General features: G+C 38.6%; 2 protein-coding genes across 2 annotated transcripts; one reads left to right on the forward strand and one right to left on the reverse strand.

The window, feature by feature from the left end:
* Positions 1-14,430, forward strand: LOC141596571 (ATP-dependent helicase BRM). The gene is made up of 14 exons (XM_074416773.1): positions 1-951; positions 2,514-3,788; positions 4,377-5,678; positions 6,039-6,151; positions 6,409-6,496; positions 6,586-6,672; positions 7,325-7,417; positions 7,508-7,591; positions 7,676-7,879; positions 8,729-8,968; positions 9,055-10,584; positions 11,659-12,201; positions 12,897-13,142; positions 13,634-14,430. The coding sequence occupies exons 1-14, from the start codon at positions 772-774 to the stop codon at positions 14,264-14,266; spliced, it is 6,618 nt and encodes a 2,205-aa protein (XP_074272874.1). The 5' UTR covers positions 1-771; the 3' UTR covers positions 14,267-14,430.
* A 933-nt stretch (positions 14,431-15,363) lies between these two features.
* On the reverse strand, positions 15,364-19,671 carry LOC141596573 (ubiquitin-conjugating enzyme E2 4-like). The gene is made up of 6 exons (XM_074416774.1): positions 19,351-19,671; positions 19,136-19,215; positions 18,084-18,198; positions 17,826-17,878; positions 17,613-17,741; positions 15,364-15,734 (listed from the first exon to the last, which is right to left on the reverse strand). Exons 1-6 carry the CDS (start codon positions 19,392-19,394, stop codon positions 15,604-15,606), a joined length of 552 nt encoding a protein of 183 aa, XP_074272875.1. The 5' UTR covers positions 19,395-19,671; the 3' UTR covers positions 15,364-15,603.
* Positions 19,672-19,892: the final 221 nt, after the last annotated feature.

Consider the following 19,892-nt stretch of genomic DNA (forward strand, 5'->3'; position numbering starts at 1 on the left):
ATTAAATTCAGCACCAAAAAAAATAAACCACATTCAATCAATTTGCCCAATAACTCCCCAAACATCAAATCATCATATCCCAAACAAATAAAGTAACTAACCATTAAATTCACCACCAAAATTTTAAAAAATAAAAAAACTAAACCAAATTCAATCAATTTACCCCTAAAACTAAAACTAACCATATTAGGGTTTGATAGTGAGTGAGACAAATCATCAAAAATTAAAACAAAAAAAATTACCCAAAATCATTCACCAAAAAACCTCATACTCAAATCCCCAAAAAAAAAATCATCAAATTTCCGATCAATTTTGGAATTCATTGACCAATCGAACACAAAACCCACCAACAATTCCATCTCTTCTCCTCATCTCCGATCTACAAACTTTGGTCCCACAATTTCAATTTTTCTCCGAAAAATAAAAAAAATCTCTATCAATTTTCTCCTTCTTTTATTATTTTATTTTATTTTATTTTCACTTTACCCTCACCTCATTGATTAATTACATCTCCATAATTCTCTCCTTTTTTAGCTGCAAAAACATCTCATATTATAGAGAGAGAAAAATAAGGGTTACTTTATTAAGTGGGTAATTTTGAATTTTCCTTTTTTTTTTTTAACTTTTTTTTGGGGTTTTGTCATTTTGTGTAGTAAGGTTTTCTGGGTAGTTGCCAAAATTTGATTTTCAATGTTACTGTGAAAAGGGTTAGGTTAGCAAATCAATTTTAGTTTTTGTAATTTTGGGTTTTTTTAGGGGCTTGATTTTAACATGCAATCTGGCGGCGGTGGGTCCCAGCACGCCGGGGCGCGTGGGAGGAGCCCGGCGTCAGCTGCCGCATCGCCTTCTTCGTCGTCGCAGTCGCCTTCGGGTGCATCGCAACATCAGTTAGGGTTTGATTCAATTCAGCACCATCAGCAGCAGCAGCATAATCAGCTTGGGAATAGACAGGTTGGGGTTTTGAGATGTGGGTTTGAAGTTTGGAAGTGTTTTCTCAATTGGGTTTAGCTGAATTTGTTGATTTGTGATGTTAATTTGTTAAATCTTGGGAAATGTGAGTTGTTTTTCGGCTCAATTTCGGGTCTGGAGATGTGGGTTTGGAAGCAATTTGTGTTTTACCAAATGGGTTCAGCTTAATTTAGTGATTATTAGTGTTGATTCTGTCAAATTTTGTTGGTAAATTGAGTTGGTGCAATGTAAACTCTCTGGATTTCGGATGTGGGATCGAAGTTTCGAAGTGTTTGATTAAATGTTTAGTGGTGTTAAACTGTTAATCTGGCAATTTTTACGAAGAAATACGTTGGGTATAGCTCAATTAATGATTTTGGAGAGTATTATTTTTGCTTAGTTTGATGAGTAGTGGTGTTGATGATAAGTGAGCTGGCTTTTCAGTTGATTGTTTGTAAATGAGTATGGGTCATGTGAGTTTGACTTGTGTCTTTTTCTGGTATTTCAGTTTGTATGGTTGACCTGAATTTAGACAATTTTTGATTTAGTACGAGGTTTGTGTGACACATAAACAAAGATTGGCCTAGTGTTTTTCCTGGTTGCCTTTTTTGCTTTTTCTTTTGTTGGTCAGTACCCACTAGTCAATTTATTGGATTTGTACTTAGCTGGTTGAGGTGTTTTAGTGTTCCTAATGCTGAGCTGACTGTTTCTTGCTGCAGATTGCGCAAAATGTTCACATAGCTGTAGATGTAATTACGACTATTTACGACTGTTACAGGCTTGCTTTGCAGCTCTTGCTTTGACATTAGGTGTTCTATGCTTATTGGACTTGGTTGAGAAGTGTTCTCAGAGTTCTGTTTTGTTCAAAAGTATTGTTGTGTTTAGTATCTGATTGACGACGTTTATGAAAGATATCCTGTTGTTTCTATATCTGTGAATTTCAAGGATTTAGTATTTGATTTGTCCGTTATTTGATTTTTGCTTTAGATCAAAATACTATATGTGTGCTGTAAAATAAATTTACTTAACTCAAGAAAGAGACATCAGAGAGTGACATCATAGATTACAGCTTCCGGCCAATTGGCGTTAAGATCATGTTTACTGGTTGATGCATTTTTGCTGATGGTTGCTTGAGTAGCGGTTAAGAACTCAAGATTGATTCTGTACTAGTGTGCTGTGTTTGCTTGAGAATTCATTTTAAGTTCCTTGTTTCAGTTCTTTTTTTAATACCGACTACCGAGCACATCACTTATGCTGCTTTGCATTGCTCATAGCAAAACAATCAGCATGCCTAAGTTCTCTTTTAAGTTTTAAGGTGACCTGTTAGTTATATGACTCAACCTTTCATCATAGACACGAAGTGTTGACTGGGTTGTGATCTGTTAATGGATTTTAATGATCATTTTGTTGCTATTGTTTCTGGCGTTAGATAATGTTCATTTCTTTAATGTATATATAAGCCAGCACCTTTGATAGTCTTTAGTTTGAATGAAATGGCTATATCATTGAACTTGGGATCATATCTATGTTCTCATTCTTTTTACCATTATTGTTACCTTATGCAGTCATTGCAACATCAACTAATGCGGAAGCCAGAGGGAAATGAAAGTATCTTAGCCTTCCAAGCTGCTGGTGTCCAGGGTATGATGGGTGGCACCAATTTTGGTGCATCGCCTAGTTCATTGCAATTTTCTCAGTCAAGAAAACACCTTGAAATGCCCCACCAGCATGGTTCTCATTTGCGTGAAGATGGTCAAAATAAAACTCTTGTTCATGAGCAACAAGCAATGAATCCTGTTCATCAAGCTTACATGCATTATTCCCAGCAGGCTGCAAAGCAAAAGACTGCTATGGGCTTGCAACCTCAGGGGCAAGCTAATTTTGCACTTGGAGGCCCTTCATCTGGAAATGACCACGATATTCGCATGGCAAATTTTATGCAGGCAAATAACCATGCACAAGCAGTGTCATCAAATAAATCATCCGAGCCTTTTGGTCGTGCCGAGAAGCAGATAGAGCCAAGTCAACTGGGAAACTCTGATCAGAGGATCGACTCAAAGCCTCCAATGATGCCAACAACTATGGGTCATCCATCTGGTGCAAATCTTATGAGGCCCGGACATGTACCGCAAGTTCAGCCCGGAATCCAAAACTCGGCAAATAATCAGATGATGGCTGCACAGTTGCGGGCATGGGCACTTGAGCACAATATCGATCTATCACAACCTGCAAACGCGAATTTGGTGGCACAGCTTGTGCCACTAATGCAATCTCGAATGATGGCTCAACAAAAGGCAAATGAAGGTGCTTCACAATTATCTCCTGTTCTTCCAGGTCATAGGCAACATGTCACATCTCCACCGGTTGCCAGTGAAAGTTCTCCTCGTGCTAATTCGTCAAGTGAGGTTTCTGGACAGTCAGGTCCAACCAGAGCCCGGCAGACATTCCCACCTGGCCAATTTGGCCCAGATTCAAGCTCTGGTGTAGGTAACAGTGCTAGCAATAGAGAGAACCAATCACCTTCGGTTCAGCCATCCACACTGGGGAATGGAGTGTCGACTATCCAGTCACGGCCTTCTGTTAACCTGAATCAGGGTCTGGAACATTCTTTGAATACAAAAGGTCCAGCAGTTAGCCAGGAAGTGTTACAAATGCAGTATCTCAGGCAGTTGAACCAGACGGCTCCTCAATCAGCCAGTGTGGGTGCTGATAAAAGCTCTGGAAGTCACCATCCATCCCAGGGACAGCAACCTTCTCAGGCGTCACAACAGCAATCTGGTTTCACTAAACAGCAAATGCACGTTCTCAAGGCACAAATACTTGCATTTAGACGCCTGAAGGTTTAACATCTATCTAGTTTCCTTCACATTTAGTCATTTTCTGACTAGTTCATGTTTGTTAGTTGCGGATTCCTAGACGAAATTCCTTCTCTTCCTCCAGTCTCTTGAATTCACTTCCTTTTCCTTTTTCGGGCCATTCAACCAATTCACTTCATTTCCACTTTTGACCAATTTTGGACTTGAAATGACAAAAATACCCCTCTCAAAAGTGTGAGGTTCCAGTGTCCATCCACTTGGTTTAACTTGCCTTCAAATTCACATATATGCCCTTGTCACTCGCCCCTTTCATAAGATTTGTGTCATTAAAATTTAGTTAATCCAAATTAATGAAGTATACATTAGTGATTGTGGATGATATCTCTAGTTACACTGATAGTATTACCAATTTACCATCATGTTTGTGGCATGACTTTATTGAATACTCCGTTTTGTTGTCGTAGACAACCATTGTGTTTTGCTGTTTTAACATTTGTTGGGGTTATTTAATCCCCTCAAAAGAAAAAACATTTGTCAGAATAGTATTAAGGTGTTCTTATCGTGTACTCATTTTGCCTTTTTTTTTTTGTCTTGGACTGGGTTTTACTACAGAAAGGGGACGGCACTCTGCCTCAGGAACTGCTCCGAGCTATTACTCCACCTCCTCTAGAGTCGCAACAGCAGACTGGTGCTCCTTCTGGTTCTTCTAACCAGGTAAAATCTGTTGTTAGGAACACTGATGAAAGTCCCAAGTATGTGTCCAATGAGAAAGCTTCACAGGCTCCACCATCTGCTGCTATTCCAACAAACATCGTCAAAGAGGAAGCTTCTCCTGGTGATAAAAAAACAATGGCATCAACAACCAGTATGGCGGGAGGTTCAATTTCTATGACTAGAGAGGCTTCAGCATTATCGTATGCAAATGAGGATCAACAATCTACTCCTGTTGCTGTTAAAGCTGAACAAGAAATGGAGAACAATATGCAGAAAGCTCTAAACAGGAATGATTTAAATACGGATAGGGGAAAGGCTATTGTATCACAGGTTGTTGTTGGAGAAAATGCACAAGCCAAGAAACCTCAGCAAAAAGATATTGGATCAACCCGAAAGTATCATGGCCCATTATTTGATTTTCCTTGTTTTACTAGAAAGCCTGATTCCCTTGGGTCTACAGTTATGGGCAATAACAACTTGTCTCTGGCTTATGATATCAAAGATCTCCTCTCTGAGCAAGGCTTGGAAGTGCTTAACAATAAGAGGGCAGAAAATTTGAGGAAGATTGGTGGATTGTTAGCAGTTAATTTGGAGAGGAAACGAATCAGACCAGATCTTGTTGTACGACTGCAAATTGAGGAAAAGAAACTTAAGCTATTGGATCTTCAGGCACGTTTGAGGGACCAAGTTGATCAAGAACAGCAAGAGATTATGGCCATGACTGACAGGGAATATAGGAAGTTTGTGCGGACATGTGAACGTCAACGTATGGAGCTGTCGAGGCAAGTTCAGGCTTCCCAGAAGGCTATTAGAGAGAAACAACTCAAGTCCATATTCCTGTGGCGCAAGAAACTACTTGAGGCCCATTGGGCTATTCGTGATGCACGCACTGCACGGAACAGAGGTGTTGCAAAATATCATGAGAGGATGCTCAAGGAGTTTTCAAAGAGAAAAGACGACGATAGAAACAAAAGAATGGAGGCACTGAAGAATAATGACGTCGAGAGATACAGGGAAATGCTGCTCGAGCAGCAAACTAACATTTCGGGTGATGCTGCTGAGAGATATAATGTTCTATCAACCTTTTTGACTCAAACTGAAGAATACCTTCACAAACTGGGAAGCAAAATAACTGCTACAAAAAGTCAGCAGGAGGTCCAAGAAGCGGCATCAGCTGCTGCTGCTGCTGCCCGAGCTCAGGTATGGTGGGATATGGCGAAGCTCCAACATTTCAAGTTTGTGTGAAGTAGCTGTTATTGAATGTTGTTCTACATGCATGTTACTAAATCTTGGTTTGAGACTTGATCTTGGAATCATAGCCGTATTTTGTTGTTGCGCCATAAATCCAGCCAATGCCGCCTCTAAATGCGGTTGCGATAACTTGCAAAACCTTGGTAACTCGTTCTTGATTCAATGTACGGCCTAAATTTGATACCATGTGTCCATGAGTACCCTATGAACTTTCTACGGCGGGTAGCCTTTTAAAGTTACTTGTAATACATGTTGTAATTATATTACTGATTGTTATCTTGTCTCTTTTTGTGCATTGTCGGGTAAAAGGGTTTATCAGAAGAAGAAGTGAGAGCTGCAGCAGCTTGTGCTGGTGATGAGGTGATGATAAGGAATCAATTTTCGGAGATGAATGCACCAAGAGATAACTCATCAGTGAACAAGTATGCTTATCATTCGCTTTAGCATAAGTTTCTACTGTGCTATGTGTCCATGCATCATTTATTTGTCGGGTGACTTCTGTCATTTTATAAATATGTTTTATTAAAAAAAAGGATTTGGCGATACCGTGCTTCATTTTCAATTCTTTGTTAAAAACAATACTGAGACTGCTTACTACTGAGTACTGACATCCTTCATCAGTGATAATTTATTATATTGGAAAATATTGGATGTTTTTATAATTTTATCATTTTAACAGGTATTACAGTCTTGCACATGCAATAAATGAAAGAGTTGTCAGACAGCCTTCAATTTTAAGGGCTGGAACTCTGCGAGATTACCAGCTTGTAAGTTGTGTTATTATAGATCTCTTGTTACTACTGTGTGTGTATTGATGGCTGGCTACTAACCATGGGAGTCACGTCTGAAATGGTAGGTTGGTCTACAGTGGATGCTTTCTTTGTATAACAACAAGTTAAATGGAATTTTGGCAGATGAGATGGGTCTTGGAAAGACTGTACAGGTAATTGCTTTTTCTGTAGCCTCCTTTCCGAGCATAAATAGTTCATGATGGATACTTTCTTTTTTGCTTCTGTTATCATATGGTACTGGCTTTTGCTTCACAAATGAATTAGAATGGTCAGACTCCATGAATGCATAACGTATGCAATTAAGAGTGTGTTATCTTACTTTCTGTGCCACACATTTTCCCAATGAGGTTTTTGCCGAGACTATCTTTTATAACCACGTAAAAGTGTCATCGTCCTTTTGCCTAGGACCCCTTGGTCCTTTTTTACATTGACTTGCTCTTCTATGTTGAAATTATCGTTAATGCTCAAAAGGGGAAAAACACAGTTCCATTTTCTATGGAGCCAAAGACCCGCTGTTATATGGTTCTAGATTATGATGGAATCAACCAAAATAGCTCACTAAAATGGCCCACATCTTTTTATTAGTAGTAGTAATCATTCTATGCAATTCTCAACACAAGTCTTCATAAAGGGACATTAGGCATCCGGATATATTTTCTGTGTTAACACTGAGGTAATGCTGCGTTCATCCAACCCCCTTGCCCCTGCCATTTTGGGGACTCTCTTAGGCAGTTGGCTGAAGTTCCACTATCAACTTTAAAAGAAAAAGTTGGTGCAATTTTTCAGTGTTGCCTTTGCATGCAGGTGATGGCCCTGATTGCTTACTTGATGGAATATAAAGGGAACTATGGCCCCCATTTGATAATTGTGCCTAATGCTGTTTTGGTTAATTGGAAGGTATGCATCACTGTACACATTGACATTGTTTTCTGGCTGCCTAGCTGGTTTACTCATGTGCTTTGCTAACAATATTTGTTTTTTTGACAGAGTGAGTTACGCACCTGGCTGCCATCCGTGTCTTGCATTTACTATGTTGGTAGCAAGGACCAGAGATCCAAGCTGTTCTCACAAGTAAGTATCATTATAACCTGTCTATAAATAGAGAAATCTTATGCATGCTGCTAACTAAACATCCTTCTTTTACTGATTTCCCAGGAAGTATGTGCGATGAAGTTTAATGTGCTTGTCACAACCTATGAGTTCATTATGTTTGACCGTTCAAAACTTTCTAGAGTTGACTGGAAGTATATAGTAATTGATGAAGCACAAAGAATGAAGGATAGAGAATCAGTTTTGGCGCGTGATTTGGATAGGTATCGTTGCCAAAGGCGTCTGCTGCTCACAGGAACGCCTTTACAGGTTTGTCAAAAAAATGTCTTTTATGGTGTTACGTTATCATATTGAAAATCATAAAAAACATTATTAATTATGAAATATATCAACACCATAATTGAGCAAAATGCACAATTTCCTTTTTGTATTACGATATTCCGGGGCCCAAGATATTCGGCAAAGATCCACCATTGTGTGCACATATTGGCATTTGAGATTTATATATTATTTACTGTTCAGAGTAGTCATCTGCGCATACTGATTTTCTCTTTATTGACTCTTATGGCAGATTAGTAATCTGTCGTCTCAGTGTGTTTGGATGAGCTCTTAAGTTAACTTGAAATTTTGAGCTTTTCCTACCAAATCTTCTAACCTTGCCCGTATTACTTCGAGTCTGCTTCATCAATTATCCTTTTTTTTCCTCCATTACTGAACGGGAGATCCTTTCTGGTTTAGTTTTGTTTAGTGGTTTATATTTTAATTCTAGTCATTGTTGCTGTTATTTTAAAGCTAATTATGAGCATAAGAAATTTGATAGACAAAAAGACAATATATCAAAGAAATAAAGTCATTAAGTATTAGCAAAACTCAAGTGCAATCCTATGAGCTTTTTGCTTTGTCAAGGTGTTCTGAGTTACTTGTAAGCTTCTCTCTTTGGAACTGCTTTGCCCTAGGAGATTTTTAATTTTCAAGGTCTATACTAAATATTGACTGTTTTTGACAATGATAAATGAAAGAGAAAGATGGTGCCTTCTGCAGATAATTAACAATAGGGAGCTTGAAATGCTCATTCCTTTCTGTATTCGTTATGGATAATGTTTTCTGTGAGCGTTTTCTTTGTAGACATCTCTCATGGCAGGCTTTGTTATTTTTCAGAATGATTTGAAGGAGCTTTGGTCTTTGTTGAATTTACTTCTCCCTGAAGTATTTGACAATCGTAAAGCATTCCACGACTGGTTCGCACAACCTTTTCAAAAGGAAGTTGTGCATAATGCAGAGGATGATTGGCTCGAGACTGAAAAGAAGGTTATCATTATCCATAGGCTACATCAGATTCTGGAGCCATTTATGCTCAGGCGTCGTGTTGAAGACGTGGAAGGCTCCCTTCCACCAAAGGTAATGCATGTTGTCAATCACCTTGTTAATTGTTAAAAGCTTTTCTATTGCCTTTTCTGGCGTTCTGAAGTCTAGCTTTGATGCAGGTGTCATTTGTTTTGAAATGTAAGATGTCCGCCCTCCAGGGTGCTATCTATGATTGGGTTAAAACAACTGGTACTATCCGTGTGGACCCCGAGGATGAGAAGCTTAAAGTTCAAAGAAATCCTTATTATGAAGCTAGAGTTTTTAGAACTTTAAATAACCGGTGTATGGAGCTCCGTAAAGTTTGCAATCATCCATTGCTTAGTTACCCATATTTCAATGACTTCTCAAAGGATTTTCTTGTAAAATCATGTGGGAAGTTATGGATCTTGGATAGGATCCTCATGAAGCTTCATAGATCCGGGCATCGGGTACTTCTCTTTAGTACCATGACCAAGCTTCTTGACATCCTGGAAGAATATTTGCAATGGAGACGACTCTTGTATCGGCGAATTGATGGAACTACTAGCTTAGAGGATCGAGAATCGGCCATAGTGGACTTTAATGACCCACAAACAGATTGCTTTATCTTTTTGCTGAGCATTCGTGCTGCCGGACGTGGTTTAAATCTTCAAAGTGCCGACACCGTTATCATATATGATCCTGATCCAAACCCTAAAAATGAGGAACAGGCAGTTGCCAGAGCACATCGCATTGGGCAAAAGAGAGAAGTCAAAGTCATTTACATGGAAGCAGTTGTTGACAAGATACCTAGCCACCAAAAGGAGGATGAATTTAGAAGTGGGGGTTCAGTTGACTTAGAGGATGATCTTGCGGGAAAGGACCGTTATATTGGTTCAATTGAGAGCCTAATTAGAAACAATATTCAACAATACAAAATTGACATGGCCGATGAAGTAATCAACGCAGGGCGTTTTGATCAGAGAACAACACATGAGGAGAGACGAATGACATTAGAGACATTGTTACATGATGAGGAGAGATATCAAGAGACCGTTCATGATGTCCCTTCTCTCCCGCAGGTAAATCGACTGATTGCACGTAGTGAAGAAGAAGTTGAGCTGTTTGACCAGATGGATGAAGAGTTTGACTGGATTGAGGAGATGACGAGCTATGATCAAGTGCCGGATTGGCTTCGTGCCAGTACAAAGGAAGTTAATTCTACCGTTAATTCTCTGTCAAAAAAACCATCGAAGGACATATTTACTAGCACTGTCGATGCAGGGCCCAGTCTACCTGAAAAGAGAAGGGGCCGGCAGAAAGGGCAGAAAAATCCTGTATACACTGAGGTGGATGTGGATGATGACAATGAAGAATCCTCAGATGAAGGTTCTGAAGACAGACGTGAAGATTTAGTCCCAGATGAGGATGGTGAGGTCGGAGAGTATGAAGATGAAGATGATGACGCAACAGTGGTTCCCATAAAGGAGCAAACAGAAGAGGATGTCCCTATTAGTAATGAACGATATGATTATCCTCGATCTGCTCATGTGGTTGAAGACCCTGGATCCCCCGCAGGATCCTCTGATAGTCAAAGGATGACACAACCAGTCTCCCCCTCTTTATCTTCTCAGAAATTCACCACTTTATCTGCAATAGATGCCAGACCATGTTCTGGCTCAAAACGACTGGTGGGCCTCTTTATCTTTTCCCAGATTTGTCTCTCTACTTCCCTCTGTCTGTTAATGAACTTCCTTGTTTCCTGGTTTCAATTAATAATTGTAGCTAAATCAAGTTACTTAAAATTTAACCTCAACTGAAAACCACACATTAGAGTTCACTACTCCCCAACCTCAACGCACCTTCACATCCAACCTTGACCGCTTCTACTCTCCAAAATAAGTTGGCCGGAGGTAGCAGATAGGTCGGCCTGTTGGGGGTATGGCATTGAGTGTATGTTGGTGGTGTCTGAGGAAGGTCGAAAATGGAGGAAGGTTGTCATTCATGGGAGAAGATCTTCAAAGGCTGTGAATGGGAGTTGGCCGGTTAGGAGAGGTTGCGGTGGGGAGCTTGTGAAAAGGGACCTCTTTGAGTGGGGAAGTCGCTAGTGGACTAAAGCGGGAGGTCGGGTTTGGGGATGTTTGGGAATGGGAGTTGGAAGAGATTGGGGTGGGGATGAGGAAGGTGAGTTGGTGTTTCTGGTGGTTGGTCGGAGAAGAAGAGAAGATTGGGTTAGTTGTTTAGTTGGTTAATCAGTAAGTTTAGTATGATTAATGATTGATTAAATTTGTTACGGGGCTTAGATTAGGTTTACCAATGATGTTTTTTTTTCTCTTTTTCATATATCTTGAAATGTTTACGAGGACAACTTTAGTAATTTTACCAAAAAAGACCTTACTTTTCGCTCATGTCAATAGTTTATGTATCCTTCTTTGGTCTGTCCCAACCAATGGTTTACCTATCCTTTTTAAGCAAGTTGTGTGCGATAGAGTGCGTTTGGGGTTCCCCATAGGCCTATCCCATATGCTTGTTTTCACAATTCACATCCCAAAATGGAAAGTGGGAACATCACTCCATTACAAACGGAGTATGTTATTTGCGGTCTTTGTTGGTTGTGACTTGTGATATCAACTTCTATTTCTATCCCCGCGTCTTACTATGCTAGTTTCTGCGGCAAAACAAACCAGGAAGTTTATTAACGGGCGGAGGGAGTCCATCTATTGCTCCATATTTATATATTTTGATCTGTTTATTTGTTCATTCAGGCTGATGACCTAGAGGAAGGAGAGATTGCTGTCTCAGGGGATTCACATTTGGATATCCAGCGATCAGGAAGTTGGAATCATGAACGTGAAGAAGGTGAAGATGAGCAGGTGCTGCAGCTGCCCAAAATCAAAGGAAAACGTAGCACAAGACTTCGACCTCGTCACACAATGGAAAGGGAAGAGAGATACAGTAATGAAAAACCGTGTCTTCAACGTGGAGACTCATTTCAAACTCAATCCTTTGCTGAAACCAAAATAAGTTCTCAGCCAAAAATTGAACCTGAAAGCAAATTGGTGAGTGATTCTGCTGCTTTCAAGCAAGATAGGAGCGAGACAAAGACTCGTCGTGGCGGACCTTCTAGAAGGACGGAGAGTACGTCAAAGCTCCATGCTTCTATAAAGCCTGGTCGATTGAATAGCTTGTCTAATCCCCATGATGAAGCTGGTGAGAGCTCCAGGGACAATTGGGATGGTAATAAAGATATTGATATCTCTGCAAATAGCAGTTATGGTGCTAAGATGTCTGACATCATTCAGAGGAGGGTACGTTTCACTTACTCATGCTACATTCCTTATACATAGGTGCTTTTAAAAGTTATTAATAGGGAGTACTCCCTCTCATCCAGACCAAAGGTTACAGTTGCTTTATCACACTTGTCGAGGCACATTTTGTAACGTGCGTATCTTTAGTTACACGTTATTAAAAATTATAAAAAATTGATATTCTTGTAGCATTCATGACGATAAATCAAACAAGATCTCACATGACTATATTTTGTCTTATAGATTAAGAATAATATCAGATTCACTACGATCATGAATAGTGCCAAAAAGCAACTGTAACCTTTGGTCTGGATGGGAGGGAGTATATTTTATTTATTATAGATGTGAAGGCAGGGGAATGCGATGATTGCTATCTATGATCTAACTATAGTTCGTAGCCGTAGCCGTAGCCGTATATCTATTTTTGTAGTCGAATTATGGATCCTTTTTGGAAGTAGATTACTATGTCCTAATTTTATTTTCTTTAAAAGTGGTGCAAGTGAGGTCAGGGCCATTTTGGTCTTTTAGATAACAAAAACACAACCCAAAACAAAATATATATTCCAAATAAGGGTTATTGAAACTGCGATTTACTGTCTCCTTAATCTACATACATTTTTACTAGCAAGTATTATCGTCAGTGCCTTAGTGGTTAGCAGTCTATAATTAAGTTGGGTTTTGTTTTCTGCCTGTAGTGTAAGAATGCGCTCAGCAAGGTCCAGAGGAGGATAGATAAGGAAGGCAGTCAGATCGTGCCTCTTTTGACAGATTTATGGAAGAAAACTGAATCTTCAGGTTCTGGCGCTGGAAACAAAGTTTTGGATTTTCGCAAGATTGACCATCGGATAGACAAGTTGCACTATAATGGAGTAATGGAATTTGTCAATGACGTGCAATCAATGTTGAAAAGTGCAGTGCAACATTTTGGTTTTTCTCATGAGGTACATCTCCCAACCTTCTGCATGACTCAATTATTTAGACACAAGGACCCCTTCTAATATGAGAATACGGGTGCAGGGAATTGAAGTGTTTTTCTTATGTGAAATAGAGTAATATGAGAGAATATGGTTTAAATCAATAAATATCATACCAAACGCTCCATACACAAGTGTCTTCCTAGACTTTTGTCATGCACGCCTTTATTTTTCTCTTGTAGGAGACTTGTGGGAATGTTAAGGATTGGATATGAATTTCGTATATCCATATCCTTGATTGCCGCGTTGGACGCGCCGGATATGGCCCCAAAAAATGAAGAGTCGAATTAACATAGATTTTAAGCCCGACCTCTCTGTTTTTCTTACTACTTTTAATCCATGAGCTTAAAGATATCTTTATGCGAGAAATATTTTGATTGAAGTTGTCTGTAATAGTTAATCATGTCTCTGAAAGTGACCTTACTGAAGTTAATGTTGGCCACTGTTTATATATGAAGGTTCGATGTGAGGCAAGGAAGGTCCATGATCTCTTCTTCGAAGTATTGAAGATGACCTTTCCCGACATGGATTTCCACGAGGCCAAAAATTCGGTGTCCTTTTTGGGTCCTACTTCCACATCTACTCAAGCTCCTGCTGCCGTGAAATCCGCTCCATCGCAGTTAAGAAAACATAGATTAATGAATGATGTTGACCGGGAGATGAGCACATCCCCAAGGCAACAATCATTGCGGGCCCCAGCTACAGTTAATGAAGACTCAAGGACAAGATCCCATTTGGCCATGAAGGAATCCAAAATCAGCAACAGCAGCCGCGACCCACCTCATGAGTCTCCTCGGTTAACACACCCTGGGGATTTGGTGGTTTGCAAGAAAAAGAGAAAAGACCGGGAGAAGCCGACTGTGAATACTAGGTCTGGGTCTGGATCAGCTGGGCCTGTCTCGCCCCCTAGCATGGGGCGTAGTATAAGGAGCCCCGGTTCAGTTTCGACCCCTAGATCAGGACAACAAGTCTGGTCTAACCAGCCGGCCCAACAGGGTAATGGTAGCAGTAGCGGGGGAACGATGGGATGGGCCAACCCTGTAAAGAGACTGAGGACAGATGCTGGGAAGAGGAGGTCTAGCTTTATGTGAGTTTACATTTGAATTTGATCTTATCATTCCTGAAACACAAACTAGGCTAGGTGGTATGTAAAAGTCATTAAGGACTAGGCATTATTGTTTACGATGTGGCGCCCGGACCCTTGGTACTTTTATAGTACTTGCTTAATAGTATAAAACATGATTAGTCCCTTGTATATTTTACTGCTGCTATTGTTTAACAAATGCCATGTCCCTCTTCTTAGAGCTCACGGTGGTGATTGATTTGCTGGTTAACTCGAAGGAAAATAATGTTTGTGGGGGGTGATGAGGGGGTCTATGGAGGAGTTATTAGTTATTACCGGCATATGAGGGTATTGTATTGCCGTAAGAGGGAAGGATATGTAGCTTTTGTTGTGATTCAAGATAATGTTAATTTTCTTTGATAGGTCCATTTTGTATTAATGGTGGAGATTTTATGATTGATGTGATTTAAGGGTCTTTCTTTAACCATTTAAAATAATGAATAGATAGTTCAAATGTGTCCTCTAGTTTCTTTTGCTTAGATATCATCATCTGTTAATGAATTATTCTTCGCGTAAATCTCATCATCTTCGTAATTTTGCCCTACTTTCCTTTACGTCTCCCTATAGTTTCTTTGTGTTCATTATTCATTCGACTTTCCTAGAGACTAATTTTACTCTTAGCTCGTTTATCGGTTGTGAAAATAGACTCATGTGAGGCAGCCAAAACAAATTGCATCAATACAACTGTTTTTCGAACATCTGGGAATAGATTTTGAATTTTTTGATTGTGTACTGTAATGGATGCTCTTGAATGATTATGTCTACCAAATGTTCAGTTAATATGATGTGCTAGCGATTACAATTACCTCACATAGCATAATTATTACTAGCGTAATAGAGCTCAAATGAGGAAAGGCGGAAATACACTAATAATTCTTATAAAAGACGGTTGTATGATAATATTATGATGAGGTTCTACGATTTCTCGGAAGACTTCTGAAACAATGGGGTATCGGTTTGGAATCAAGAATCAAATGAGGGTGGTATGAGATTGAAACTGAATTCCTGATGTGTGGTTCATCTTTTAGACGAATCAGGAATCAAAGTAAGCTTGAATTCAATGGGTAAACAAACAAGTTACATTTGCATAGAAGACGACAATAAACAGTTATTTACAGAGAATTCAACAAATTAAAGGAGAAGTTGGGGGACAAATACATCCTCCCAGAAATGCATACCCCAGCACAGTAGAGTCTTTACAATAAAGCATGGGGAACAATTTAACCAGAACCCTATTACAGTAATACATAATGTACAGATACAAGTCGAATTAAATGGCAGGCATAATCAAGTGGTGGTCTGCAACTAGAGATCTGCTTGGCCCACCATCTCTTCATCACTCGAAGCATCTTCGTCTTCAGTCAGTTCTTCATCGCTCGTGTTTTCTTCCGGGACAGCTCCTGCATCCTCTGGTTTCGCGTACTTCTGACAGTACTCTGCCCAATACCATGAAGAAATTACCATTATGCATTTTGTTTTAGGGTAAATTGATAACTTATACCTTAAGTAACACAACTTTTCAAATCTTATACCTAACATAATATTTTTTTAAAACTTATACCAGAAATGTGCAAATCTTATATACTTAATACCAACTAACAATTCCGGTGAGAAAAATTAGAAAGAGACCGTTTTGCCCTTCTAGTAAACATTCACTCACAGACTCACAGTTACCTTAATTCCTCACTTATTTTCATTTTCATTATCCCTAAATTAAGAAATCCTCTATTTTCCCAGGTTAAAACCCCAAATCAATTTCTAGGACATAAATCAATCCTCTATAATGTTACTACTTCAATCTGATCAATACTTTACTAATAAAGCTTCTACAATTCCGCTCCTTATATCGCGCAATTCTGGTCAATATTAATTACGTTTGTACAAATATGATTTTAGTTTTGCTTACTTTGATTAATTACGACCCAAATTAGTGTTCTTTATTGTTGGTGAAATATAATTGACCCATATGAAAGCCGGATAAACATGGTCATTTATTCCAGGTTGGAGAGTGTATACATAGATCAAATTTTGTCATTCATGGTCATTCATCGTTGGTGCAAATTTGGTCAAATAAGACCAAATTCGCAAGAGTGAAGGAAAGTATTAATAGTGGAAGATGAAGTGGGTTATTATGACCAAATCTTTGATTGATTTATTCAAGTAGTGAATAAATTTGGGAAGAAGAAAGAGAAAGAAGAAATGAAGAGTAGATAGATGAATAGAATCATAAATAGATAGTGTTTTATATAAACAACAAGAAGGGTAATCTTGGAAACAAATATTACATTGACTGGGTAAAATTTGAATTCTGCCGGAATCCATTCGTTTTTTCCATCAGAATTGTCACTTGGTATTAAGTATATAAGATTTGGGCATTTCTGGTATAAGTTTTAGAAAAAAATTATGTTAGGTGTAAGATTTAAAAAGTTTTGTTACTTAAGGTATAAGTTATCAATTTACCCTTTGTTTTATCATGTTTTGACATGAACTAGGAAAAATGACTTGTTATGATTTGCTAAATTGTCCGCGCTGTATTCCAAGTAGTGCACATTATGGGTAAAACTATTCTTACTATTGCACATTTTGGAGCAATAACTCATCTCACAACCTATCATTGTAAACTCACCAATAAATGCTCAAGAAATCAGCTCAAGATATTTTACTACTATGCTGATAAGGTTGCCGACGAAACACACTCATACGTTCAATTGCAACATAGAGGTCAAATTAATTTATGTGCACCGACACTAAGAACAATAAAAAGGTCACATCTACAACAGTTTCTACGTCAAAAAATTATTTATTTGACTCACAGAAATCTCCAAATGATCATTGTTATGCTCTATCGTTTAGAAGGATCGGACACGGGTACGTGTCCAAGTGTCAAACTCGGCTACTTTTCTGAAATACTTGCTTAATTTGGCTTAAAATGAGGTGCCCAAGTGTTATACCCATGTCCAACTGTTGGGCACGGGTAAATGAGTAACATGGGTTCTGCTGAATCAAGTTCTGCCGAAGAAAGTTCACAGTGAAACCTATCTCGCAAAACAAAAGCAACGGATGTGATGTGCCCACACGAAAAAAGGTTGAAGGGTTCAAGGGCCAGTTGCAACAGAAGCCGGATCTTTTTTGTGCAAGGGAAGCTACAAGGTGGATTTGACGATGACAGGTTTCGAACCCAAATCATCAACATATAAGTCAGACATTAGTTACAGCAGCGAAATGTGAAAACTGGCAACAGAAACATGAAGCAATATTTGAAATCAACTTTAACCACCACTATCACGACCAAGAGAAAGACTGAATGCCAATACCTTTGACTCTTAGCTCATAAGCAGCTCGGTCGCGCATCATCAGAGCAGCAGCCTCCCCATTTAAAGGATCAGATGGGTTTGGGTACAAAAGGAGTTGTGGGAGGAACACTTCAAACACGTTCACCAGATCTGCAGAACGTAAGTTTGTTCTTAAACAGTACTACAAATAACACGTTGGCAACTTCTTTGAAGATATACAAAACTCTGCCTTACCAAACATTGGACTCCATGTCTGATTGATAACATCGAGGCAAACTGATCCCGACCTGAAAAATGAGGTTTGCAAATTACCTTATGGTTAACAAAACCGAAGCTCAATAGCGACACTAATATAAATGGAGCCCACAAAGGCAGTTTTAACTTTTAATGTTGATGGGTCTCGAACCCAAATTGTGGCTCGTCTCGTCCGTACTCCGTACCACCACTAAATGACTTTTATAAAGCAACGTACACGTAAGAGCACCAACTCACATTTCATCGACATTTGGATGGTATAGTTTGTTTAGAAAACCTATTGATGGAGATTTGTAAGGGTAAGCGTCCGGAAGCACCACTCTAACCCTCCACACACCTCCTTGATAGAGACCTGCCACAAACCATCTTCAATTCACCATTAACTTCATAAACGTCATTCTTAAATCACATGTGTGGTCTAGTATACAGCACATCATCATAATTCTCATGCAAAATGGGCCACTCGCAATCAAGCCTGGACCCAATGGATGAAATGGACGGACGAGGTACATTAAGGTAAAAAAAATTGAATCCCCCTCTGCTAATTGTATGAGACTAAAAAACAAATAAAGGAGTAGCTTTTATTTCAGTTCTTGTAGGTTAATAGGAGGAATTAGGAAATATGATGGAGATTTTATATAAATTGGGTTAGTCTCACTGATACGAGACCATTCCTCACGAGACTAATTATCTCGTTAAGACCCGATAATTGTAGTCAAAGGCTGCTAAATATACAGGCGTAAAACAGGGAATTCAAGGATAAGTTAGGTGATTACTCACCACAAACTTGTAGAGCTTTCAATTATGACACAGCAAAAAGTATTAAATGAATCATAAATTTGAATGTTCTAAAGTCATACAGTAACTTCTACAGCAACATTAAAAAAAGAAAAAAAAAAATCCCAGAAATATCATTTCAATCAACCAGGTTAAGCAGTCAAACCGATGGCCGCTCCTAGAAGAACATAACAGTCCGTAGTATTAACCGGGTTTATTTAATAGGACAACGGACATAACTCCTTCGATTACAAACATCAATAACAATTAATCAAGAAAAAAAAAAAGCAGTATCTTCATAGGCTCATAGCTAAACTAAAAAATTCTTTAAACATAGATATAGGATGATCAAGCAAGAAAAATCAATACTCCCTACTTCTCAATCATTTGTTTACCTTTTTTATTCGGGTATTATAATCAATCAAAAGGTAAACAAATGATTGAGACGGACTGAGTAAATTTAATCCTAGACAAGTGCGAGAACAATAACAAGAAGAAGCAAAAGAAATTACTTTCATTAGGGCCATGAAATTCAACATAGAATTCAACCATGCTATCATTAATCATCTCAACTTTGTAATCACTCATCATCCTGAAAACACAAACATAAATTCAAAAAAAAAAAAACCATCAATCCAAGAAATCAATAAAATTATTTTCAACAAATTATTTAAAAGATGAAAACTTTGAGATAATAAGATGAATATTAATTAAGAGGGTAATTTACAGTTTCATTAAATCCATTTCTCTCCTTTTGCTAGGGGAAGACATGGTGATTTTGTCAAGTAAACAAAGGTTCTAGGATTGTCAAATTAGGGAGAGACAAAGAAGAGAGAAAGAGGTAAGTTGAGGTGTTTGTTTATAGAAAAGAATGCAAGTAAAGAAATGTGAAGTTTGCAAACATCAATGATGATGAGTGGGAGAAATAAGAGGATAGAATCAAGGAAAGGAAGGAAGAATCAAATTGGCAAATTTGATGGGGTCCAAATAATGCAACATTACAGTATTATTTGTTTTTGTTATGCAAAATCCCGCTTAAAACCGTCTTAAGTGAAGACGAAATTTATAAATAGTTAAATAATGTTGGAAATAAAAGAAGGTTATGAGGGGTTTTACTTTTACCTAAACACCTTCTTAGCCAATGTTCTTTTTAACTTCAACGAGTTCAACTGAATTAAATGAGTTGAGTTTAATTGAGCTAAATTGAATGTTGCTAAACTAAAGTGAATGGAGCTCAAAGTAAGAGTTAATTTTATGAATAGATAAGCT

Source organism: Silene latifolia, chromosome 8 (genome assembly GCF_048544455.1).
Source record: "Silene latifolia isolate original U9 population chromosome 8, ASM4854445v1, whole genome shotgun sequence".
In the NCBI taxonomy this organism is placed as follows: domain Eukaryota; kingdom Viridiplantae; phylum Streptophyta; class Magnoliopsida; order Caryophyllales; family Caryophyllaceae; genus Silene; species Silene latifolia.